This window comes from Penicillium maclennaniae (genome assembly GCF_028827695.1).
Source record: "Penicillium maclennaniae strain IBT 15551 chromosome Unknown utg000002l:1.0-2354659.0:1.0-2356205.0, whole genome shotgun sequence".
Classification (NCBI taxonomy): domain Eukaryota; kingdom Fungi; phylum Ascomycota; class Eurotiomycetes; order Eurotiales; family Aspergillaceae; genus Penicillium; species Penicillium maclennaniae.
Window position 1 is genome coordinate 1 of NW_026623214.1, and position 26,806 is coordinate 26,806.

At 41.1% G+C, this 26,806-nt stretch overlaps 5 protein-coding genes across 5 annotated transcripts; 3 read left to right on the forward strand and 2 right to left on the reverse strand.

Moving 5' to 3' along the window:
- Positions 1 to 6,188: 6,188 nt before the first annotated feature.
- N7477_001244 (uncharacterized protein) lies at positions 6,189 to 6,516 on the reverse strand (the record flags this gene model as incomplete). The annotated part of the gene is made up of 2 exons (XM_056962907.1): positions 6,189 to 6,362; positions 6,403 to 6,516. The coding sequence occupies 2 exons, from the start codon at positions 6,514 to 6,516 to the stop codon at positions 6,189 to 6,191; spliced, it is 288 nt and encodes a 95-aa protein (XP_056825826.1).
- Positions 6,517 to 13,945: 7,429 nt separating this feature from the next.
- N7477_001245 (uncharacterized protein) lies at positions 13,946 to 14,884 on the reverse strand (the record flags this gene model as incomplete). Its single annotated transcript, XM_056962908.1, has 3 exons — positions 13,946 to 14,137; positions 14,205 to 14,452; positions 14,539 to 14,884. The coding sequence occupies 3 exons, from the start codon at positions 14,882 to 14,884 to the stop codon at positions 13,946 to 13,948; spliced, it is 786 nt and encodes a 261-aa protein (XP_056825827.1).
- A 1,029-nt stretch (positions 14,885 to 15,913) lies between these two features.
- On the forward strand, positions 15,914 to 16,354 carry N7477_001246 (uncharacterized protein; the record flags this gene model as incomplete). The annotated part of the gene is made up of 2 exons (XM_056962909.1): positions 15,914 to 16,025; positions 16,104 to 16,354. The coding sequence occupies 2 exons, from the start codon at positions 15,914 to 15,916 to the stop codon at positions 16,352 to 16,354; spliced, it is 363 nt and encodes a 120-aa protein (XP_056825828.1).
- Positions 16,355 to 18,549: 2,195 nt separating this feature from the next.
- N7477_001247 (FAD linked oxidase domain containing protein) lies at positions 18,550 to 19,075 on the forward strand (the record flags this gene model as incomplete). Its single annotated transcript, XM_056962910.1, has 2 exons — positions 18,550 to 18,618; positions 18,686 to 19,075. 2 exons carry the CDS (start codon positions 18,550 to 18,552, stop codon positions 19,073 to 19,075), a joined length of 459 nt encoding a protein of 152 aa, XP_056825829.1.
- A 44-nt stretch (positions 19,076 to 19,119) lies between these two features.
- Positions 19,120 to 20,462, forward strand: N7477_001248 (uncharacterized protein; the record flags this gene model as incomplete). The annotated part of the gene is made up of 6 exons (XM_056962911.1): positions 19,120 to 19,207; positions 19,265 to 19,291; positions 19,351 to 19,976; positions 20,036 to 20,089; positions 20,138 to 20,244; positions 20,297 to 20,462. The coding sequence occupies 6 exons, from the start codon at positions 19,120 to 19,122 to the stop codon at positions 20,460 to 20,462; spliced, it is 1,068 nt and encodes a 355-aa protein (XP_056825830.1).
- Positions 20,463 to 26,806: the final 6,344 nt, after the last annotated feature.

Genomic DNA, 26,806 nt, shown 5'->3' on the forward strand with positions numbered 1-26,806 from the left:
TTATATCCCGTACCTACCGCTAAGGCGGCTCCGTAGCTTTGAGGCTATAGAGCTATTCGTACTATTCCTAAGGCTATACTATCCTTAGCGTACCTCGTAAGTATTAAGTAATAACGAGTACTGCGAATAGATAGACTATTTATTGCTTTTAGCCTTACGCCAGATATTACCGCCCGAAACTATAACTCGCTTACTAGGGAGTAGATAAGAAGCGATTCTCTGGGGTTCTGCCGCCGTGATAGAAGGGGCTATAGGGTCGGGTGGCTAGCTCCCACAAATCTAGCTACTTACTCACTTTCTCCTACCTAAAAACCTAACTAGGATATAGGGCGTAATCTAAGAACGACTCGCTCTAGGTCTCTATATAGCGAATAAATATAGTTAGGTAAGGCTACTCCTTATATCGAAGAACCTAAAAGGGGGAGACCCGCTAGTATTCGTGGTCGGAGATAATATAAGGCTAGAACTGTCTCTGGCACTCCGCGGTTAATAATTAGTTCCTAATAAGCTCCTTTTTTAATATAATATAAGAGATTTGCCTCCCTAATAAGATTCCTTAAGAGGCGCTTAAGCTAATATAGCGACGATATTACCTAAGTCGGTTTAAGGGGTGGCTAGTTAAGCTTAATATTACCCTAGAGACCTCTTTTACGTGGCCTCCCTTAGCGGAATCCGAAGGAATTCCTTTAACGCAGATATCCTTAGTGCTAACTAAGGTGATTCCCAATTCGTAGCCCCCGATATTCTCAGTAGCGACAGAGGTAATTCCCGATATATAGCCCCCGATAGCGCCGGTACTATTAATAGCGCGAATCGACTAGGTCCTATCTACGTAGACCCCGACTAGCTATATATCGCGATCGAGAAAACTAGTACGGTTATAATTCTAGCCCTAGACGCTTCTCCGTGATATAGGGAGCCTTACTATTGAGCTAAAACCCTAGTGCGCTCTTTAATAGGCCGGTCTCCTCTATATATAACTCTATAATACCTCTAAGGAGATCTTTGCGGTCGGGAAGGTATACCCGTTCGGGAACCTAGCGCTAGATACCCTCGCACTACTAGCTACCTTAGTCCGGGTCTTATAGTATACGGGAGGTACCTACGCGCACTCCTATGCGACCCTACTCCGCGGGTATCTCTATACTAAGGCGTAATACTATATAGCGCTTAAGGGGGCTTAGGGCTACTCCTATAGCGCCCGAGAGGAATACTAAGTTATAGCGGAGTTACTTAAGGCCTTAGATAATAAGATAGCGGCACGGGAGGAGGATAAGCACTATATCTAACCTCGAACGCTATAGTTATTCTATTACTACCGCACCGATAACGCGCTTACTTAGCTTCGGTAAAATTTGAACTGCCTTTACCTAGCTATCGAACTCGTCTATAGTCTCTGCCCCGCCCGGTATCTTTACTAGGAGTATTCGCGGGTGGCGATAGTGATAATCCACGCCTTATACTACGGATTTAGCGGCTAAGGCGCCTCCCCCTCGTACTACCGGGAGTTATAGATTAGCGAGCGAGAGTAGCCTCCCGCTAAGGGCGAGGAGGTCAGTAAGAGGATTAAAGGTCTTAGATAGGGTAAGATAATAGAGCGGTATAGCTATACCTAGTTCTTAGATAAGTTTAACTAGGAATTAATACTCTTCTAAGAACCGTACTAGCTTAGGCTAGCTATCCGTCTCCTATCCCTCCTTAGAGCCTATTACTTACGGTATTAGTCGGTACGGCATACCTTAGACGACTAAGTCTTTCTCTATAATATATTCCGCTAGCTCGAGACGGATCGTAGGTACCGTATAAGGTCTCGTAAAATCCTCGATCTGTTAGCTAATCTCTGCCTTACTACCTTCTGTTAGGAAGTATTCTAACGCCTATCGGTAGTCTAACGCCTTCGTAGGCCTTATACCGCTAAGGCGCTTAAAGGCTAGCGACCCCTCACGATATAAACCTTTCGCGATATATTATTAGACGGATAGCTCGAGAGATATATATACCCACTTAGGCCTAAGGGGACCTATATCCGGTATATCGATATAATATTCGCGGTACTTTAGGGTTAGGATAGCGATAGTCGATAGGGGGAGCTAATCTAACGGACGCACTAAAATACGAAGCTATATCGGGAACTCTTCCGCCGTAGCTTTAATGCGATCGTCGCGACCTACTCCTACTAGGTAGCGCAGGAGTAGCGCGAGTTAGTCTATATAACCTTTGTACGTACGTATTAGGTGCTCCCTAATCCGACCGAACGCGACTTCTGGCCTAAGGGTATAGGGAATCGGCTCCCCCTCTGGTATACGTCCTATCTTACGCTTCTCTAGTACCTAGGCTAGGATCTTATAGGGTATACTATTAGTAGGTAGGTTAAGTACCGTTAGATATAGGCAGACCTCCCTACGCTACCTCGGGTAGGGTAGGAGAGGAGCGAAGCGGCGTTTACTATAACCCTCCTACCTAGGTATCGCGTTAAGCTAATCCTACTATCGCTGCTAACTGGCTTAATCTCAGAGTGGGTATTAGAAGATATCTAAGATAGTGCTAAGGACGATAGGCCGCTAATCCTAGCGCTTAACGAGGATAGGGAGATTTCTTAGTGGATCTACGCGAACTTCTCTCCTCGTTATATATTTCGGTAGCTTACCTAGCGAGCTACGTAGAGCCCCGAGAATCTTATTAAGTAACTATAGCTTATTACTAACTATAGCGACTCGCTTAGGCGAAAGCTAGCTACCGAAGATCGTGCGTTATACGACGCGTTATTGACAGACGGCTTACAGCGCTTAGTGATTAAAGATAAGGAGCTTAAGGAGCTTAAGGAGCTTACTGACCATAACTCGCTCTATAATAAATAGCGATAGGCCCGTTAGCAGGCCTAGCGATATTAGGAGCGCGGGGTTTATACTTAAAAGGCGCTTAATCGAATATAGAAGTACGATACCTAGATAAAGGATTTACGGAATAAGAAGAAGCTAGTCCTCGAGGGGAGGGTCTTCGAAGGTCGAGAGGATTATAATTATATCGCGGAGAAACGGGCGGTCGCATAGGAGGAATTCTCTTAATAGATCGAGAAAACCTTAGTAGAGCTAGATTTAGAGTATTTCTCTAGAGAGAAGTTTAGCGAGGTAAGGCGATAGCGAGAGATAGTAAGGGAGAGAAAGAAGGAAGTGCGGGAGCTTAGTTTATCTCAAAGTAGATACTAATAAGATAATATTTAATATAATAGTCTCTAGAAGTAATAGGTGGCCTTTGCTATTTGCTAACGGCCATTAAACGTATTAGGTTAATAAGGTTCGATAGCTATCAGTATTCCCTCACCCCCTTTAAGGCTATTAATGGCCGTTATAAACCACTAAGGCTATATTTACTGACACCTATCAAACCTTATATATTTTTGATAGGTATCAGTAAATAGCCTACTTTATATAGATTATATATTATATATATTATGAATATGCAGACGTTTATTGAAGATAGCGTTAGTAGTTAATAAAGTAAATATAAGGGGTAATATATATAAGTCACTAGAGAAGATATATCTTAAGAGTGGGCCTAAGAGAGTCGTGAACTTATACCCTTTACCACACACTAAATCTATAGATAATAGGGAGTTCAAAGAAATTATTAAATAAGGTAGTACGTAAATAATATCGTGTATTTACTAGGATACCTATAGTGCGTAGGGAAAACATAGAAGCTGAGTATAGTTTAAAATACAGAGGGTAGCCTTGGTCGCAAATACAGAGGGTAGCCTTAGTCAAAAATGCACAGGGTCGGGTTAGTCGAAAATATATAGGGTCAGGTTAGTCCAAAATGCAGACCTAACCTTATATATTTCCGACCAAGTCGACCCTATATATTTCCGACTAAGCTAATCCTATATATTTCCGACTAAGTCGATCCTATATATTTTCGACTAAGTTAATCCTATATAGTTTCGACTAAGTTCGACCTTATGTATTTCCGACTAACTCGACTAAGTCGACCCTATCCCCTCTAAAGCCGCTTACACTTATATCTACCGCAGACTTTATAATAGCCTTAGATTACGATACTAATGACTTTAATTCAATTTAATTCAAATTCTATTAACCTGATCGAGCCTAACTAGCGTCGTTAAGGCTATATAGGCGCTTCGTCCAAATCCGAAGCAGAACTTATTATCCGTAACTCCAGACGCGCGGCTTATAGTAAATAGTATATATAAAGGAAAACCGGCCTCTATAAGAGGCCGGCACAGAAAAGAGTGTCAGAATATCTATATCCTATATATAATCGAGCCTATATAAAAGTCAAACCCAAAAGATAATACCTATAGTCTTTCACTTCTTCTGTGTCCCCTTATCCCCGCTATATACTCCCGCCTCTTTAGTGTTAGTTCTCTATTCCCCTAATAAAGAAGAATACTAAGTGCTTCGGTTCTCAGTTAATTACGGTGCGTAGTGAATTAATAATTATTTTAGTGGCCTAACTATTCTCGGTGGCCCGGTCTTATTGTTCGGTAGTGTATACGTAGCGTCTTTATAACCTTCCTATAGCTATAAGGCTAATTTATTTATGGCCGTCGTCTGGTTCTGGCTCGATATATCGGAATTGTCCTAAGAGACCTATTTAATATATTATCGTAATAGCGTAGCGGGCCGCGCGCGGGTAGGACATAATAGCATCGTAATTTATAGTGTTGCTAAGGTCGGTGCGAGCGACCTTATTAAGTATAATTCTTCGCAGATCACTATATAGCGGGTATTAGAGTAAGATATATCTCGGCGTTTGAGATCCTTACTCGCAATAATAGCGGTCTGATTCCTTTCTTTAATTTCGTATAAGAAGTGACCTAGTCCAATGCGTATCGACCTTATTTGGATAAGGATAGATACGTATAGCTTCGATAGCCCCTTATATAGCTCTAAGACCTTCCGCGTCGGCGCCTTAATAAGGCACTTCGTCGGCCGGCCTATCTTCTCCCTCTCCTATTATTTCTTCTATCTCTCCTTAATGCGCTTACGGGTGTTACGCTTCGCCGCGGAGGCCAGGCGGACAAAGTGTTTCTCCGAACCTGTACCCGCACGATACTAGCAGTTTTTTTTGAAAATGAACCCTACTAACGCGATATATAGCGGAGATAGGGTTCGAGAAAATAAGGCTCCTAATTGCTATTTATCAAATTCTATATTAAGGCGATAAAGATAAAATATAAGGAATAGTAATCGAAAAAAAGGGAGATAGGCGTAATAAGAAATATATAGGGTCGGGTTAGTCCAAAATACATATAGTCGGGTTAGGTCGGGTTGGTCCAAAATGCATAAGGTTGGGTTAGTCCGAAATGCATAGGGTCGGGTTAGTCCAAAATATAGGTCTAACCTTGTGCATTTTCGACCAAGCCGATCCTATGCATTTCGGACCATATCCCCTTTAGGAATTTCGGACCAAACGCTAACCTCTTTCGGAATTTTGGACCATCCATACCCGCTCAAGGAGAGCAACTTTAAACCCCCCTATAAAATTCAATAAAATAGATAAAAATATTCTGATTTAATATATAATATCTGAAGCACTTTTACTTATAGGGAAAAATATAATATAACCTAGTTTCGCTTATATAAGCCTATCGTTTGTGCCGGTTTTTGCCTACTAGAATGCCTTATATAATACCATAACCGCGCAATCTTGATTATCTTGGACAAAATAGGGGGGTACGACTCGGGCGTCTGCTAACCGTCCCGGCTGCGCCCTAATACGGCTAATGCACATACTAACGCATACTCGTACTCCTCGGCGCCCACGCGCTGATTCAATAACTCGATGCAAAAGTCGATGTATGCTTATTCAATGGGCGTGAACTGGTATAGCTCGGGATCATCGTTCGTACGACCACGGGTGGCCGGGTCGGCGCCCTGGGCCGTGGACTGGGTATAACGCTATAATGCCTGCCACGCGCGTTGCTACCGCGATATAAACCGGTATCGGGGGCTACGCCATTTATGCGGCTGCTGCGTACGAGCAAAAAACATTAACACCCGCTGCTATAGCTCCACGTGTCGTATAATATTATCTATATCTATATACGCCTGTAATGGTTGGTGCGGGCTCTGGTCCTTCTTAGTCCGCGCGGCCTCGATCCGGATTAAATGGCCGTATTGCTTGGTGACACGCTGGCTCACGCGGGCGACCCGATCTATAGCGTCCTAAATGGCATATACGATACCCTCGGGGCCCTCGGTATCCGGATCGGGTGTGGCGATAGCCTCGGATAATAGTCGTACGGGGATCCCTTGCAAATACTGGGCCCACTGCGTCCGCCGTAACCACGGGTTAGCCTTATCTAGCTCGCCGGCTTGTACGACGGTCTCGTCGCTAGCCTAGGACACAGTAAAACACTGTTCGAGCTAGTTTACTAACCCTTAGACTACGGTAGGGTACGGCGGAGGCTCTATAGGCTCGTACGACGGGCCGGGCCGGCGCACGTGGATATAGTGGGAACCAAACTTCGTGGTAAAGAACCGCTAGCAGCATACCGCTTAGGTAGCGTCGTGAATCGCGACCTAGGTAAGGTCATAAAGCCGGGACTGCTAGTGGCCTTAATAGTAACTATACGGCGACTAATAATACTTTGTACGCCAATACTTTCGAATACTCTCTTTACTGCGGCAAATATAGTCATAGCCTTAGACTCGGGTATATAAGATACTATCGGTATATATCGCGAGGCCTTCGATAGGCTGGTCGACCCACTTAGGAAAGTATAACTAATTAATATTCTCCTTAACCTTGTCCCACTCCCTAATAGCCGCTTATACCTACCGGGTATCGGCGAGAGTCGTACGATAAGGCGTATAGGTTAGATAAAAGACGACCTAAGTGGGACGGACGGCGTACTGACACTAGCAATATATAATCACTGAATACTTAGGGATTCGGAGAAATAACTCCGTAGCGGTAGGGGGAGCCATTATATAACAAGGTTTCGCGGATCCTTAATATAGATATCGCTATAAGGTTTGTACGAATAAGAGCAATTCGTCTATTAATAAAAGGGGAAAAGGTAAGTAGGAATTCGCTAAGGGGTACCTAGCTAAGTAAGACCTAGAATTTTAGCTTATATAAGTTTATTTTTATATTAACGACCTATATAAGATATTTTAATTATATATTAAGTATATAATAAAAGAATTAAAACCCCTAAGACTTCTAAATATTAAGACTATACTAATAAATATTTATATTCTAATAATATTTCTAGTAATTCTATTTACTTATAAAGAAAGTGAAGTAAAAGAAAATTTATATAGTATTGTGACTATTTCTCTTACTAGCTAAAAAGGCTATCTGTATTCCCTAGTCACTAGTATTATATAATCCTTAGGCCTTATCCTTATATATCTAGTACACACCCTAAGGAAGTTGGCGTAGCGCGTTCTCACGACCGCAGTCCTTATCTAAGGTCAGATCTACTACAGAGATCTCTTCGATATCGCTGTCCACACGCGGACGCTAATAACCCCGACGGGACGGCCGTGGGGCCGCCTAGATAACTCTCCGGTCGTCCGATAGGGTAACAGATTCCGGCGCAGGCAAAGGACGAGGCGGGTTACGTGGCCATAGCCGTGTGGTATTGCGGGGCTCTCTATCTTATATAGAGCACCGAGAGGCGTGATCACGCCACTTACAGTTACCATAAGAGCCGCTAAACTGACCCGAGAGACGGATACACTGCGGAAAGGGTTTGCACCGGTCCACGTAGGTATCGCAGGGCTAAATAAGTTGATTGCTACGGGACTAGATTAGCAGCGCATTAATATACGAGGGTCGCTAGGAGACGATTTGCTACCTATTAATGTTGCCTCGTATATACTAGATAGGGCATCCGCGTTCCCAAAGGATCGTAAGCTGCGCCGGAGTTATGCATATCCGGGCAAGCTTATCACCACCCACTGGTAGTTATAGCTGCCCCTGGTCACCGCCTAGTCGTTCCGTGTACTAAATAAGAGACTAAATGCCTTTAGCGTATGTACGAGGGAGGCGAGGGTATCCGTCTTCGTCGGTATAGGGGAAGGGCCAGCTAGTAGACATCGTACATTAGCTATTGATCGCTAAGAGTGCGGAGATTAAGTTATGACTTACCTCCTCCACTCCCTAGGACCAAAGTTCGGGATACCTTCGCCGGCGCGGGGAGCCTAAGGCTCCCGATCTCCGCTGTATAACAGTCAGTATTAAGGATATTGTCTAAGGATCAGAAGGATACGTACAACGAACCACGATTACCACCACCACCACCACCACCACGATCACCACCACCACGGCCACCGCGGCCTCGACCACGGCGAGAGACAGAAGAGGAACTGGAACAGAATTAGTTTGACTTTATATGATTATTGGGGTTCGTATAAGGAGCGCATCTTAACGTAATTGTACGTTAAGGGAAGAGAGAATAAGGGGGGGGCCTCCACAGGGCGAGGCAATCAGGGATTTCAGGAAAAAAAAGTGCAAATAAAAATAGTAATTATCAGAGTGCAAAAGTGGTCGGGGAAGAGAGATATGAAGGAAGGTAAGTTCGAAGATTTTATATTCAGGATTGTACATTGATCCGAAGTACGTCTATTGTCCCAGTCTATTAAGCACATTGTGCGTTTGTATTGAGGTGTTTGCCTGAGCCACATTGTCCAAGACCAATTGTCCAAGACCATTGAGCACATTGTGCGTTTGTATTGAGGTGACTGCCTGAGCCCTATTGTCCAAGACCATTGACCACATTCAGGTGACTGCCTGAGCCTCATTATCCAACACCAATTGTCCAAGACCATTGACCACATTCAGGTGACTACCTGAGCCTCATTGTCCAAGACCATTGACCACATTGAGGTGACTGCCTAAGCCTCATTGTCCAACACCAATTGTCCAAGACCTATTGTCCAAGACCATTGACCACATTCAGGTGACTGCCTGAGCCTCATTATCCAACACCATTGACCACATTCAGGTGACTGCCTGAGCCTCATTGTCCAACACCAATTGTCCAAGACCATTGTCCAAGACTATTGAGCACATTGTGCGTTTATATTAAGGTGACTGCCTGAGCCTCATTGTCCAAGACCATTGACCACATTCAGGTGACTGCCTGAGCCTCATTGTCCAACACCAATTGTCCAAGACCTATTGTCCAAGACTATTGAGCACATTGTGCGTTTGTATTGAGGTGACTGCCTGAGCCTTATTGTCTAAGACCATTGACCACATTCAGGTGACTGCCTGAGCCTCATTGTCCAACACCAATTGTCCAAGACCATTGACCACATTCAAGTGACTGCCTGAGCCTCATTGTCCAACCCCATTGACCACATTCAGGTGACTGCCTGAGCCTCATTGTCCAACACCAATTGTCCAAGACCATTGACCACATTCAAGTGACTGCCTGAGCCTCATTGTCCAACCCCATTGACCACATTCAGGTGACTGCCTGAGCCTCATTGTCCAACACCAATTGTCCAAGACCATTGACCACATTCAGGTGACTGCCTGAGCCTCATTGTCCAAGACCATTGACCACATTGAGGTGACTGCCTGAGCCTCATTGTCCAACACCAATTGTCCAAGACCTATTGTCCAAGACTATTGAGCACATTGTGCGTTTGTATTGAGGTGACTGCCTGAGCCACATTATCCAAGACCAATTGTCCAAGACCATTGAGCACATTAAGGTGACTGCCTGAGCCCCATTGTCCATGACTATTGAGCACATTGTGCGTTTGTATTGAGGTGACTGCCTGAGCCCCATTGTCCAAGACTATTGACCACATTCAGGTGACTGCCTGAGCCTTATTGTCCAACACCAATTGTCCAAGACCATTGACCACATTCAGGTGACTGCCTGAGCCTCATTGTCCAACACCAATTGTCCAAGACCATTGACCACATTGAGGTGACTGCCTGAGCCTCATTGTCCAAGACCATTGACCACATTGAGGTGACTGCCTCAGTCCCATTGTACGAGACCATTGAGCCCATTGTCGATGACAATGAGATGACTGCCTCCGTCCCATTGTACGACAGTAATGAGGTGACTGCCTCCGTCCTATTGTACGAGTCTATTGAGCCTATTGTCGACTGCAATGAGGTGACTGCCTCCATCCTATTGTCCGAGTCTATAGAGCCTATTATCGACTGCAATAAGGTGACTTCCCCGTTCTATTATCTATTATTCTTATTAGTATACTAAGTATAACTACTAGAAGGCCTTCTTTAAGAAAGTAGTAGGGTTTTAGGGTTACAGAAAGCTTATATAAACTCCTAGCCTAAGGGTGACTAAGTATCGTACGAGTGGCCAAAGCGCACCCCATTAAAAAAAAGGTCCAAATTTCTAATCCCTGTAACTACCTCTTCTTTTAATCGTACGATCTTCAAATTGAAACCGGGTATAAAGCGATCGCTAGTTTAGAACTTTTGAAGTTTTGAGGATTATCCGACCGATATTTTCAACTGGGATGCACTCAAGAAGTCCAACTGGTATGCACTCACTAGCGCCATTTTTCTCCCATAGTAAAGCGGAAACCCTAACTGGTATGCAATGCATCCCACCAACCCCCATGGGATAGGATTTAGACTAACTTAAGACTCAAGAGAAGTTTAGTATTTATTACCGCTATTAAGCTAATAATATCGAAGCCCGCTTTAGAAGGAATCTCTAACGCGAAATTAGAAAAAGAAAAAAAGCGGAAAACCAGGCCAGTTAACACAGAGAAGCACAGATATAGTTTAATATTAACGATTAAATCCTCCTTAAGGCCTTATCTTTAGGCTATATAGTTAATATTAGACGTTAGTTAAGGTTATCTACGCTACGGCGATTAAGCTCTAGAGCGACTACACGGAGCCGTTCTCGGTATATATTAAATTAGTTTAAAACTAGCTTAAAACTATTTACTAACTAATTTTATAGAATATCTGTAAGCCTTAGTCTCCGGCGTATAACTATGATAAACTTACAGAATTAAGACTATCTAAACGACCTTCGAGAGCTCGAAATTCGGCAGAAACGCTAAGAGATTAAGGATACTTAAGAAGAAAGATAACTAAGGCGCTAATAGTTAGAGCTTAAGACCAAAGAACGAGAAATTAGGCTTACGAAGATAGAACTAGAAAGGTAGCTAATTAAGGTATAGCTAGCCTAGATTAAAGGAGGAAACTAGTTTAGAATTAGTTACGCTTTACGAACCTTTATTAAAGAAAAATTTAATTTAGAACTAGTTCTAAACTAGTATTATTAACCTTATATCCTTAGCCTAAGCTCACTTCCGCCAGAACTAGTTTAAGACTAATTCCTCTACTTAGCTATAGGAGTTCCCTATACCTTATTTTCTCTATCTTTATCTTTATCTTCTTTCTCGATATTAGTAAAGTATTCAAAGAAATCATAGCCCGAACGCTAGGTCTTATAATAATAAACTAAAGGTAAAAAGTTAGTTTTAAACTAGTTTAAAGATAGATAAGAGGATTAAAACTTATATTTAACGGCCTTCTTAGCTTTATAAGATTTATATAAGCCAGTTTTGCCTATTTCATAAAGTATCTCGCGTATTCTAGTTATATTAACCTATTCTTAGTGTTAGAAACTAATTCTATATTAGTTTATAAGGGACTCACTTTACTATCACGCTTAAGGGGAAGAGAAGGACGATACTCGATATCACTAGTATACTATTATTCGTAACGAATATACAGAGACTAGTAGAAGTTATCTAAAATAAATTAGTTTAGAATTAGTTTAGAATCAAACTAGTTTAGAATTAGATAACTTACTAATAGCTTTGAGTATTACGGTAGCAGAAGTTCGACCACCTCAACTATTAGTCATCGAATTATTACTACCTATATATTTTTGGGTAATATAATACTTTAATTTATTAGTGTTTTAGAAGACAACCTAGGAACTAGTTAGAAACTAGTTTTAACGTCCCTTATTTTAACTTATAGGATAGAGGCAGCCCGGGAAGCGACACTAAAGCTCTCCGGGGAAGACAATCCAGTGACTATCTGCCTAGAAAAGAGTTAGAACTAGTTATAAACTAGTAAATATAACACTCACATCCTTAGTCATATCACACTAGGCACCAGAAATATTAAGCTTAGTCTTACTTAGGTAAAATTTGTAGGCAGGCTATATAGCGTCAGTTTCTATCACTTTTCTATCACTTTTCTATTATTTCTTATCGGGATTTGACCACTTACATTATCTTTGAGGGTTTCCATATTAAATATGGGCTTTGAAAGTGGAAATTTAGTTGTAAACCAGTTAGAATAAAGGTTGTGTGGGTAGATAAATTAGTATAGAATGAGTTGAAGGTGAAGAAGTGGTATAGTAAGGTAAGAGATGCGGATGGATTTATGTTTTTCCGAAAAGTGGGGGCCGAAGTCATGTGACACTTGCAGTCACCTAGACACTCCCTTGCGGTCACCTATATGCACGTCTTCTCCCTCTCCTATTATTTTTTCTATCTCTCCTTAATACGCTTACGGGTATTACGCTTCGCCACGGAGGCTAAGCGGATAAAGTGTTTCTCCGAACCTACACCCGCACGATATTAGCAGTTTTTTTTGAAAATGAACCCTACCGACGCGATATATAGCGGAGATAGGGTTCGAGAAAATAAGGCTCCTAATTACTATTTATTAAATTCTATATTAAGGCGATAAAGATAAAATATAAGGAATAGTAATCGAAAAAAAGGGAGATAGACGTAATAAGAAATATATAGGGTCAGGTTAGTCCAAAATATATATAGTCGGGTTAGGTTGGGTTAGTCCAAAATGCATAGGGTCGGGTTAGTCCAAAATACACCGGGTCGGGTTGGTCCAAAATACAGGTCTGACCTTATGCATTTTCGACCAAGCCGATCCTATGCATTTCGGACTATATCCCCTTTGGGAATTTCGGACTAAACGCTAACCTCTTTCGGAATTTTGGACTATCCATACCCGCTCAAGGAGAGCAACTTTAAACCCCCCCTATAAAATTCAATAAAATAGATAAAAATATTCTGATTTAAAATATAATATCTGAAGCACTTTTACTTGTAGGGAAAATTATAATATAACCTAGTTTCGCTTATATAAGCGTATCTTTTGTGCCGGTTTTTGCCTACTAGATACCTTCTAGGTTAAAACTAATATAAATATCTTTAAAGTAACCGGTATCGTACTATTAGATCTACAACTAGCGCCATCGAAGCTTAATTTTTTAATTCGGTTATCTATACTAAATAAGGAACGACCTACTTCTAAATTAAGTAATTATTACCCTAAGACATTAAGGATATTACCTAGCTCTTAAAGTATACTAAATTAGCTAAGAAGCTATTAAAATATCGGTTAAAAAGCCTACTAATACCTACTTAAGATATTATTAATTAAATATATAAAGTATACGAAACGATAATATATACTTTATATTAGAGACGGAAGTCAGAGATTAACGCGCTACGAATAAGAAATAAATACAGAAAAGATCTCTATCTAAACAGCAGATAAAACGCGCTAAAGGTATATTTATACCTAAAGCCTATAAGTAAGGTATTAGTCTATTAAATAATATAGAAGATAATAGGGTAGTCTCTATAATGCCTACCCAGAAGGCTTTAACCACCGATAGTCAGACTAACAGACGTTAATATATATATAACGTATATAGAAGGCCTGGCTATAGGGCTAATTTCTATACAGAGAAGATTTAAATTGAATATAAAGGCGTTGTGGTTACTTAATTGCTTCATAAATATAGAAGTAGGTGCTTGGGTGGGCGGGAAGGTGGTGTGGGCGGGAAGGTGGTAGAGTCCTTTACTCTTAGGTACAAACCGAAAATCAAAATGGAGTACCCCTCTATCCCAAGGTGCTATCCCCTTTCCGTGTATGCCTTAATGGCACCATGCCGCGAACCCTCTCATCGTGGCCATCAAGACTTGAAATCAAACTGCGGCGTGACGTCGTTCAATTGGCCGTTGACATCTGCGCTGTACGCCGTGAATCTCTCATCCACAGCCTGTTCGCTCAACTTCTTCTCGCCCTGGCGAAAGGCCAGAGCGGATATGACCCATCCTATGGCCTCGATGAAGAGCTGCCCCAGAGCGAAGCCCCAGGATGCCCACTACAAGTCAAACCTCAGTCAGCAAGAGCCTTCGAGCGACACCCGACAAGAGTTGCAAGAAACGTACCTGAGTAGTACAGTTCGAGGAGGCCTGGATCAAGGAGTCCATGTTGGCTGCATGGTCCGTGCAAGTATAGCTCCACAAGTCCGTGTGTGTGCCCGAGTCGTTGCCATAGTTGTAACTCGTCATGGAGATAATCGATGAGATGGCGTAGCCAACCGTCTTGCTTGAGGTCACGATGTAATGAGCGGCGCCGCCAACCATAACCGCCCATCTCGAGAATTTGCTGCCGGGTGCCATATACGCAACTAGCACTGTCGGGGTTGGGCATGTCAGCTAACCTTCCCGGAGCCTCGGACGACTTTCGGGGGTGAGATCAAGGAAAGACGGAAACACTTACTAGACCCGTCAAACACCAGCGCCGCAAGCGCGACGCTGAACATTAGGAGCGTTGGGACGAAATTGGGCTTAGATGGCCACGCCTCGGCATCGGACTTGGTGTTCTGGTAAGTCCAGTACACCTTGCCCTGGAAGATGGCGATAGCGAGGGAGAGCAAGGCAGACAGCATGCTCTGCACAATACGCAGGATTTGAATCTGCTTGGTGCGGCGGGCGTCGCGGAGGGCTTTGCGATTGTCCATCTCAGAGTCGTGGCCTAGGAGAGGCTCCTTAGCGGGAGTGGTTTGGGGGCTCACTTGCGTGGCCGAGGCAGAGGGGTGGATCTTGTCGCCTGTGTCTTTGTCCATGATCTGAGAGCTTGAGATATAGACTGCTGGATGTTTGATATTGACTGAGGGAAGCACTGAAGGGATGCGAAAAAGGCAGGATGGGAATTCAAGAAGATTGCCTTTTTCCGAAGCGACTGGCGGGAAGGAGATATTATCCTACCCGGAGTGACCGCTCCCCAGAGGCTTGAGCACCCGGGCACTGGGATGCAGAGATGAATTAGTCCTTCGTTGTGGCGTCCTGAACGAAGCGGAGTAGCATCTGCTTCAAGCTGGCGGTGTGAGCCTGAATGCCTAAGCGTGGAAGAGCCCAACCAATAGCCAGACGGAATAACACAAGCCCAGAACAGCTAGCAACTGGAGTGGCTGGAATGAGACCAATGGAGACAGACAAGCTATCAGCCTTTATAATCAAAGCCAAAGTCTAGACTACGATACAGTACTGATCCCGCGTCGGTGCGTTGAATCTGCGGCTGGCCTGACTCTATTTCATTCGTTGTGAATTGCCCCGAGCCGATGCCCTCTTCAGATACCTGGGGAGATTGCATAGAAAGCTTTGAAATCTGTTCTACATTGATTGCACCCTACGCTCGTCAAAATTGTAGAATTCTTCCCGACATAGAGACTTAAAGTACCCTTGTGCCATGTTTTGTCCTAGATTCTTGTTTGAAGCACGTTGATTTGGTGAGACTGAAAACCTACTCGCTCAGCTAAGATGGCCAGCTTGCTCAGATTGAGGCACTCGGTAGAACATCCAAAAGATTGCCTAGATTTTCTTGCCCGGCTTTGTTGATGAACAAAATGTCCGAACCCAAAAAGCCAAAGCTGCACAAGAGAAACAGAGAAAGCGTCTTCAAATAATTGTATGGTTTCGAAACCCTGCTCGGAGGTTTGAATTTTAAGTGATCGCCCAGTTCCGACGAGATTCCATTGGCGAAGCATGGCTTTTCTGAAACTCCCTCGAAACCTTGGCGAGCAGAGGCATTTAGTACGTGGCTTATGTGCGGCCAGTAGATACTGAACAGCTTCCCCAACGTCAGAATAGGCCTTATGGTCGGCATCGGCAGCGGTGTACTAAGTGATAAGCATGAGGTTCGTCTGGGCGATGTTGTGGTCAGTGCGCCTCGTGATAGCGAGGGTGGTGTGTTCCAGTATGACTTTGGTAAGTCGATACACGGCTAGGGCTTTCAGCATACGCGATTCTTAAATCAACCCCTAACTTCACTATGCACTGCAATAGCGGGCATACAGGCGCTGTATAAGAGGAAGGGGTATCAGCTCGATGAGGCTATTAGTAGCATTGTCAAAAAGAACGCGAGGCTATGCCGGGAGTACGAACGACCGCAGTCAAGGACGGACAGGCCTTTCAAGCCCAAATCGTTTATGACTCAAGAGGCTGTGCTGCATTTTGTGCGGATGACTCTGCAAATTTGGTACCGCGACGCGAGCGGACTAAACACGAGGATAATCATGCCATCCACTACGGCCTAATTGCTTCTGCCAACTAATTAATGAAGGATGCTTCTATTCGGGTAGCCTTGTAGCGGAAAAAGACGTAGCTGAGAATATGAATAAAAATAAACTTGACGCGGATCGAACTCGCGGCACACTTCCTACTGAGTTCAAGGGCCAAAACTTTCGATTGCTCAACTGAAGAACGTCTCCATTCCCCGGGGAGCGATCGGGGAACGATCGGCTTTGTAATTCCACGGATCATGGCCTGGGGTCCCCGCATTTCCCTGCACGGCAGATCAGCTCTCTGCGCTACCGCGAGTCGAATTTACCCCGCACCGACCAATTATAGACTCTTGATTCGATCCCAATCATAGGGAAACCTAGAGAATCGAAATCGGCTCTTCTCTGGTAGGTTCTTTAGCTGTTCCTAGATCTGGTTATTCGATATTCTGTCCTAGGTACCTTGACTCGGGACTTCTTCGCGGCAATGAAAGAAGACTTAACGATGAGCCGCTTCGACTATAAAATGCAGTTGAGCGCTAATAGGCCTCCCTCCGCTAGAGAAATAGTGGAACTACCCATCTTCTGTGAATCTCTTTCTTACAAATCCAGCCGACGCTTTCTGTGTGGAATTGTAGAATTATTATTCTTGCTGAAATATTCAAAATGACCGTCGACACTGCCAGGGGTGGTTCCCTGGACTTGACTGTAAGTGTCACGTAACCAGAACGTGAAACCCGAATAGAGCACTAATAATTCGCTAATAGACCTTTCATAATATTATTAATAATGAACTTACCTTAACTTTTATTACCCGCTATAGCGTTAATCCTATAAACTCTAAGCCTAACCCTACGGTCTCCGTCGCGATATATAAAGATCTTAACCGCGCTATGGAATCTACCCGCGACGCCTTTAAGAAGTAGTCTAGGATGACCTTCGCGGAGCGTCGCGTCGCTCTGTTAGCTTACGCAGACACAATTAATACTAATACTAATATATTCGCCAAGACCCTAATAATAGAGTAGGGAAAGCTATTAAGCTAGGCCGTAATCGAGGTCGGTATAGCCTCTATATATTTTTTATTAATAATTTAAATAAAGATTAAAGAGAATATTATTGAGAAGAACTGTAATCTTAAGATTATTTAGCGCTATATCCTAATAAGCATTATTAGTACTTTCGTACTAAGCAGAGTGGTATAGGTACGGATTGGGGCTTAGTAGGTCTGCGCGGCTATTGCAACGTATAAACACAGTGGTTGAAGAAGAGCTTCTAGAGGCACGCCTTCATAAACTGGATATTATATGAAGCTATGTAATCACGTTGTCTGTTTTGAAATGGGCGCTATTGGAATGCCCTGTTTTTGCAAATTGTCATTACAATTAGATTTTTAATAGTACCATCCTCACTTCGATTGTTTATCGAAAGATGCTGTTGATGACCATCGCATCACACTACCATATATCACGTCCCTGGCTAATATTGGATACAACTCAAGGTTCAAAGGTTCAAGCAGATTGAGTCTAGATCTCAGGTGTGCACCCTGCAATATTGGGACCAAATTGCATTGTTGTTGGGAGTCTGCTCAACCCAATTAGACAATATTCCTTCGTCATACCGCCCCACGGCACAAGGATCATGTTCGGTGAAGATGGAACTAGGGCATGTGATCGAGTAGATAAATTTCAGCACAAATGGCGTCAACATATAGCCTGTTACCGACCAAGACGAAGAAGAATTCGTGTATCATTAACAGAAGCAACTAAACTGGAGAAGAAGAAGAAGAGAGAAAGAGGGAAACAAGTATCTACGAAACAAACCCACTTCTATCCCGAATCGGGTTAGACCCACGGCTCCTTCCAGATCACGTTCCCCCTCAGGCCTCTCTCAGGCCACAAGACATTCATGCGTCACATAGCCGGCAGTTACACGGTAGATCTTTCAGTTCAGGTTTCGGGTTACAAGATGACTAAGTGGAAATTGTGGCGCAAGCTGATGAGCCTACGTCCCCCGCATGTGGAGTCAATGTGCGGGGAATTTCAAGAATCTAGGGAATCCGGCATCCAGACTCTGTTCCCTTTCCGGCTCATCCCCGTCTTTTCCCCTTTTCCTAAACGTACGGCGCAAGTGGTTGTTACATTAATGGAGGTAAGGTGTCTTGCTTCAAACCGGCCATTAAAAATTTTTCTTTTCTGAGAACATACCGATCATTCCGAGTCTATACCGACATGCAGACAGTCTACACATTCTGTAAAGGGTCTGAACCAATTTGGTTTACTGCCGTCGTCGCTACTGTGGTAAGCCAATCTTTGAATTGTGCATTTCGTTTGGCTTCTCACTATTTCAATCCTTAACTACGCGTAGTTGGCCGTGAGCTGTCTTTACGTGTTTTGTCTTGGTCAATTAAGAAGCTATCCCGGTCCACTTTCCGCCAAATTTTCCTCTATATGGATTGTCACACAATGTCGCAAAGGAAAACGATCCAAGGCCATTCTTGACCAACATAAGAAACACGGTGACTTCGTTCGCATTGCTCCAAATCATATATCAATAGCCGATCCAGATGCCGTGCAAGAAATATATGGCCACAAATCAGGGTTTACAAAAGGACCATTCTATGAAGATAAGTATGCCTCTGAGTATTGCGAAAAGGCAAACAGCTTACCAATAAGCATTTACCCTTTCACCAGGTGGAACCTGTTCTGTTCAATACAAGGGACTTGCAAATCCACCAGCGGAAAAAGAAGATCATGAATCCTGCATTTTCCACCAGAAATCTGAAAGAATTCGAGCCAAATATGGCTGAAAACATTCGCAAGTTGATGAACTGCTTTCGACGCCGACTTGAATCATTCAAAACCACGACTGTGGACTTCAATGAGTACTGTGAGTTGTTCCCCTTAAGATGATTCTGATATGCGCAAAGAAGCTAAACATATGTAGCAAACTTTCTGGCATTTGATGCAATTGGTACGCAATACTAGTTTTGCGCTTATATTCCTCTTTCTAATTATTTCGGGCGTTCCCAGGGGATTTTGCTTTCGGGGCGCCATTTGGTTTCCTCGACCGAGAGGAAGACTATCTCAATTTGATACAGGCAATCGACTCACGCGGAGAGGTATTGAATGCACTTGGTCACGTTCCGAAGCCAATAAGGTCTCTTTTGAAGTACTGTCCTTTTGATACCTTTTGGTCGCAAGGATTACGTGGAACAAAGTCGCTCGGCATTATAGGACACAACGCGTATTTGAAACGGAAGTGTCTGCAGACAAAGCGCAAGGATATCCTCAGTTTCCTTTTCAACGCAAAAGACCCCGAGACTGGAGAGCCGTTACCAGAACAGGAAATCATCGCGGAATCTATCTCCTTCATCGTGGGAGGTAGTGACACTACTAGTACCACTATGACAAACGTGGTTGACATAGTTTCTAGGCGTCCAGAGATACAAGAGCGCCTGCAGAAAGAATTAGACGAGACCTTCCCCAGCGACGATCTCTCAGAATGGGTTGCCGATTTTGCCTCGGTGGAAAAGCTTCCGGTACTAAACGCCGTACTGAGAGAAACCATGCGAGTCAAGCCTACGAGTGCTACAGGACTAGAGCGAGTCACTCCTGAAGGTGGACGGATTATCGCCGGAAAATTCATTCCAGCTGGGGTATGTCTAGATGTGTGATTCCTAAGAGTCAAGTGTATCGCTAACTTGCGAGAAAAAAGACACTCGTCAGCGTGCCTACAATCAATGTCCACTACAACGGCAAGAAATTCACGGTAATTGCGTAGGTCAGTTCATTTTTACACTAGCTAATGCTCTGTCAGGACCCCGAGGAATTCAGGCTAGGGCGCTGGCTAGAGGAAGACTCCACGGTGTTGATGGACTATTTTATTCCATTTTCTATTGGGCCCCGCGCTTGCATTGGTCGGAAGTATGTTCCCCAATTTCCTTTGATCGACTTTGAGTCTTAACTTTGGTACTAGTTTCGCCTGGATGGAAATGCTCAAAACGCTTGCTACGCTGTTTAGGCTATTTGACCTAGAAAGAGTACACACTGATGAGACCGATGTCAGTGAAGGATTCTTTATGAAGAACAAAGAATGCAAAATAAGAATAAAGCGACATCATGCGGCACCAAACCGGAGCTAAGTTACAAGGAGGGGCTCGGGCTTCGGAACTAGCCAGCGTGTGTTTGATTATATCTCTCCAATGAAAGTTCGGACTAGTGCCTTGATTAGACGCGCTTGCTTCATCTCCGGTGCTGTCTACGTGCTCAACGGCTTAGGAAGGTATTCTAGTAGGCAAAAACCGGCACAGACTATACGCTTATTTAAGCGAAATTAAATTATATTTTTCCCTATAAGCGAAAGTGCTTGAGATAAAATATATTTAATTAGAATATTGTTATCTATTATAGAGGGGTTTAAAGTTACTATCCTTTGGCGGGTATAGATAGTCTAAAATTCCGAAAGAGGTTAACGTAATTGTCAGGACCCCGATAGTACTCTTGAATAAGGTAGCTAGCGATATATTAATTAATGAAATGGGAACGGCTCGATGGCTGTCTGGCGATGCAGACTGGACAATACACACACACACACTGCCTGTCTGGTGTAGAGGACGCTGGATGAGGCCGTGCTGATGCCCTGTTGCGGCCGTACGGAATAACCTTAATGCTGCATCATGAATAGAAGAAATTGGGTGAACATGAATGAATTGGGTAGATGACTTGTCTATCTCCAAGTGTGTCTTGAAGATACACTATGCACTGCAGACATTGAATGATGCCTGAGGCCACGCATAGGCTATTATATCACCGGTTCTCCCACTACATTAACTAATATGAATCCTTTTAACTACGTCTTCTACTAATTATATTAGATCTTAAAGATATTTAGCCTATCTCAGTAGTCTTTTTTCTCCTTATTCCTACTATTTATAAAATATCTAGATTATTTTAATTTTAGTAACCGTTCCTAGAGCTTATCAATAGCGAGCTTCGGATTATATAAATTCTATATAAAGATATCTTCTATATAGTCTTAGACTTATTAAATCTATATACGCTACTACGGTAGACCTTTTAACTTTTTACCCATATAGGTAGAGAGTGCGGAGGCTATCTCTGTAGTTTTAGCTTACTTAACGCTAATGTAGTATCTCGGGGAAGATAATTCAATACTTATTGTAAGTGGATAGGCTTGATATTCGATATATAAAGCTTATATTATACGAACCGGGCTTATAACTCTTAGAAGGGGAAGGCGGTTGAATTATTAATACTGTTAAAAACTCTTCTATTATCTAATCTATATGGCAACAAATTTATAACGTGGTCGGTAAGCGAGTGAGCCACCCAACCACTTTTTCGCGTCTACCCACAATAATCTATCTTCTATTAATCACTATGCCTCCAAAATATGTCAGATCAAGCTAAGATTATATCGAATAAGAAGGTCGCCTCTTACTTACTATATAGGCTATTAAAAATAAAGAAATTAGCACTATTCGGAAGGCTACAGATTGATTTTAAGTTAATTATTATACGCTTACGCGTTAGCTTCGTAGTACTATAAAATACGCTAAATCTCACGTAGATAGTTATAAAATAACCTAAATCGAAGAGAATATACTTTAATAATAGATATTATTATTAGATTTATGTGATATAGCCCTTATATAAGCTTATATATAAGAAATAGTAAATATTTTACTTATAAAGCGCGGTCCTACACTTATTTAGACTATTAGCGTAAAATAGATATATAACTTTACTTAATATTATTTAGAGCTTAAAGCTTACTTTTCTTAATAATATAATTATTAATAAGTAAAATAAGAGGATCTAAAGATTGTTTATATATAGTTTAATCTTATATAAGCTATAATTTAGTAATATAATATCCTACTAAATAATATCTATAACTTTAATAAGACTAGCTTCGTAATAGGCCTCTATATAGCCTAAAAGATAATTATTTAATTAGAATATTATAGCTAGAGATTAATTTTATAGCTAAGAAACTATAAGTAAATAACTATAATTAAGTTAGTTAACGCCTTAGGATAAGCGCTTCCGCTAAGACTTATCTTTAAAAATAAATAATATAATTAAGTATAATTTAAAGACCTTTTATCTAACTAGCGCTTCGAAGTCAATATAAATAGATAAATAACTAATAAGATAGGTCTTCGCTAACTTTAAAAATAATTTATTCTATTTATAAATTATTATATATATAAAAGATATTAATTTCTAGTCCTTAATAAATATAAAAGTTATTTAATATTAGAGTTTAATTAAATTTATATAGATTATAAGATTATCCTAATCTATTTATCGCTATATTCCTTATATTTACTTTAGCCTCTTAATATTAGATATTTTATTATTTTAAAGCGATTATATAGTAATTTAACTAACTAAAAGATATAGCTTAGGATTAGTTATATTAATAAAATTTTATTTATAAGCTTATATCGATATATATAAAATAAGTATAATATAAAATAGCTTTTAAGTAATAGGATTAACATTAATTAATCCTCAATAAATATTATTAAAACTAAATATTTAACTTCGGACACTAACATCTCTTATAAGCTATAATAATTAATTAAGCACTTTCTACCCTTATATACCCGCGAATATCGATAAGCTTTTAAAGTAAGTATTTTTAATTAAGCGCTCTTAAAGCGACGCTTAAAAAGTCTGTCTTTACCTTTATAAACTATATTAAACTAGCTTATTAAAGGCTATTAGATTATAATATAAAATAGTATCCTCTTTAAGTAAGAAAATAAGTAGCTACGTACCGTAAACGCTACTTAAAGGCAAGAGCGTACTTATATAACTAAATAGATAGCCTATAATAATAGTCCATCCGTATAAGAGATATTATAGCTTAAGAAAACTTATAAGGAGCCCTTATAGGTAATACTAGCTTTACTAAGCTTACTACCGTGGGATATATAGGCACTAAAGACGCGGCGTCCACCGCGATGCACTAATTACGGATAAATCAGATATAAAAGAAATATATATAAAGCTAGAGATTAGTTAATATAAAAGATGTTATAGTTACTGAAATGGGAACGGCTCGATGGCTGTCTGGCGATGCAGACTGGACAACACACACACACACACACTGCCTGTCTGGTGTAGAGGACGCTGGACGAGGCCGTGCTGATGCCCTGTTGCGGCCTTGCTGGATAATCTTAATACTGTATCATAAATAGAAGAAATTGGGTGAATCCTGAATGAATTAGGTAGATAACTTATCTCTCTCTAAGTGTGTCTGGAGATATACTATGCACTGCAGATATTAAATTATGCCTAAGGCCATATATAGGCTTATTATATCACCAGTTCTCCCACTATATACCACCCCTCCCTATAAAATTAACCGTCCCGTGGTTAAGCGCAGTCAATTTAGAATGCCTAAGCCACTTTAATAAAAGTAAAGAAAGATAGGACTAGAATACCTATTCCCTATCGCCGCGGATATTATATCTCTTCCTTATTATTATTATCCTCCGGAGGTGTAACTTCTGGATTAGGGGGGACTAATATATAGCCTTAATACCTTACGGTGGAAGAAGGAATCTTTCCCGAATACTAGCTTCTCCGCCTTAGTTATATCTCTAAATAATTAGATATATATTAGCTGCGCCTTCTTCCTCTATAAAATAATATAGGCGGTTATTATAGCTTTATCCGGTCCGAAGAGGATATCTAACTTAGCTAATATATTAGGGTCTGTCTAGCGGCTACGACTAACTAAGTATTTAGAGATTAAACCTTCCCCGCGGAATCGTGGCGCTATAGGGAATATATACTGCAAATAGCTATATATACTGCTCGTAAGCCCTAATAGAGTTCTTAGAGCTTACGTGAGGTCTCGGTATACCGTAGATACTTCTTTTTATATACCGGACTCTGGAATATCTAGAGTTAAGTAATTATCTCTAATATATATAAACTATAGTAAAATATTTCTCTGCCTCTTAGTTATGGCGCCTATTAACCTATAGGGGATACTAAGTAAACTAACTCGGATATCACTAGCTATATAGATCTCTTTCACTTAGTTAGTACTATATCGCTTAGTATCTTCTGGGGTCTAAAGCTAATTATTAATCTTCTGCACGAAGCTATCCGTAGTGTTCGTCCTATCCCGTATAAGAGCCTACTACTTCTAAATATAGCGATATATACTAGGCAGAATCTTAGTATAGTTCTATTTATCTTTATTATCTAATATTAGACTGCCCTATAGGATTACGCTGCCTTATTTAGTTTGCACTAAGTTATTTAGATTTATATTAATATACCTAAAATAAGTCTGTTCCTTAGGTATAGTACTCTTTACGTAATATAGGAAGGAGATTAGTCGGTAAGCGTGGTCTGGCCAGAAGAAATATAGTATATATAGTATGCTAGATCCTAACGGATAAGCTATTAAATAATACCGTACTATATATTCCTTAACTACCTAAGGCGAGGCTTACCTATATAAGGTAAATAGTGATAGTTATATATATCTATCTCCTTATATACGAGAGTAAGAAGGCCACCTAGGTAATACCTATCGAAGTCCTCCTTTAACTAGCTAAATAACTATAGAATAACTATACTCCCTCGCTCTTATATTTATAACTTTAACGTAATAGGTATAGGCGTCGTAAGGTCGGGAGTAGGAGATACCCTATAATAGAGGCTTTCGAAGGATAACTAGGTTATCTTACGATAGTCGGCGATAATAGGAGGATTAGCCTAATACTTAAAGCGGTAGAAATCTAACTATAACTTATCGGTATCTAATAGAAACTATATCCGGTTCTCCTTTATTATAATATCTTAGTCCTTAGTATATCAGTAAATAAAATTAATTCGTACCGCTAGTGCTATATAGTCCTTACTAGCACTACGTATATCGAATAATTTAAACACTCTCTTCGTATAAGGTAGATAGATTATATCCTCAGTAAAGGTTAAATCTAGTTCCGGAAGGGACAGCTTCCTAATACGCCTAAGTGCTACTAACTTTTATCTATTCGTAGTGTCTGTAAGAAGGGCCAAAGTCTTATTTATAGCTACTCTTTAAGCGGTATAACTATATTTAGTAGTCTCCTTTCTCTCCTATAAGGGGTTATATTCCTTATTACTTTCTAATAAGTAGTTATTAGGAAATAACTAGGCCACAGAAAGATTAGAGACTACACTAAATGAGTCGCTAATAGATATTAAGTCGGCTATATATTCCTTATCTAACTCTTTAAGCTATATCGCTATATCCTATATATTATCGGGTATAATACTCTTAGGATTACGGTTATCTATCGCTTTAGTATTAGTATCGGTCTTATCCTCTGTCTTAACTATAATAATAGAAATAAACTATCCTAAAAGAGCAGTCTAGCCTCCCGGTTCGATAGCGGGTAGATCCTGGCCGAAGCCTACTTCGTAGTAGTACCTATCTTAGTCTAGTTATAGTCTACACTGAAGAAGATCCTCTTATCTAAGGGCTAAGGTATACTTCCGGAGGAGGGCCTTTAAAAGATCCCCTTAAATAACTCCTTTAGTGCTTCGGATACCTTTACCTAGCGATAATAAGCGAGAGAGAACTTTATTATTAATAGAGAGGCGGACGTAATCGTAGCTAAGGCCAGTAGTGATAAACCTACTCGCTAGCTCTATTATCGAATAAGTAGTTAAGTAACCGAAGAAGGCATTCGCTTACTATTCTCCCTATACTTTGATAGCTTTTAGCTTATTCGCAATAAGATACTGCTTATTTTAGGCGCGTCGTGCTTATATCCTTTAGCCTTTAGACTACCTTCTCTGGAACTCCTTATACTCTTCTAAGCCTCTCTATAGTTCTTCCTTATTAATATACTAATATAGTAAATTAATAGTACGCTCCGTATAACTATAGTTTATAAGTAGCCTATCGAATAGTTAAGATACGAGCTTATACGCCTAAAGTTACTTATAGCTTCGAAGAAGCTAGAGGGTATTCTCGATATTATTAATAGGCTATCTATGTACCTCGATATCTCTTAGGAGGTTATCGTTATCTATATCGATTAGAATTCGTATGCGAAGGTATACGGAGGTATACGAGGGTGTGGTAGGGGGTTAGAAAGAGAGGTTTTGCAAAGTAAGGTTTTTAAAGTGAAGTTTAGGGCTTTTAGTATTTTATATTCTAATGCTTTATAGGGGATTTGCTGTATAGTCTTTTTAAATTAGCAATAAAATTATAATAAATAAAGGAAAATCGTAGTAATAAGCATTTAATCGGTAATAACTAATAGTAATAAGTATCCTTCCCCTCCTTATTATAATAGGAGAGCCGTCTCTTGGCGATATAAATAAGTATAAGGTGTGAGGTATTTTGGTGCCTTAGGCGAAGGATCTTTTCGGCCGAAAAAGTATCTCGTAATATCGGTAGAATAATCGTTTATATAGTAGGATAAAAGAGTTATTATAC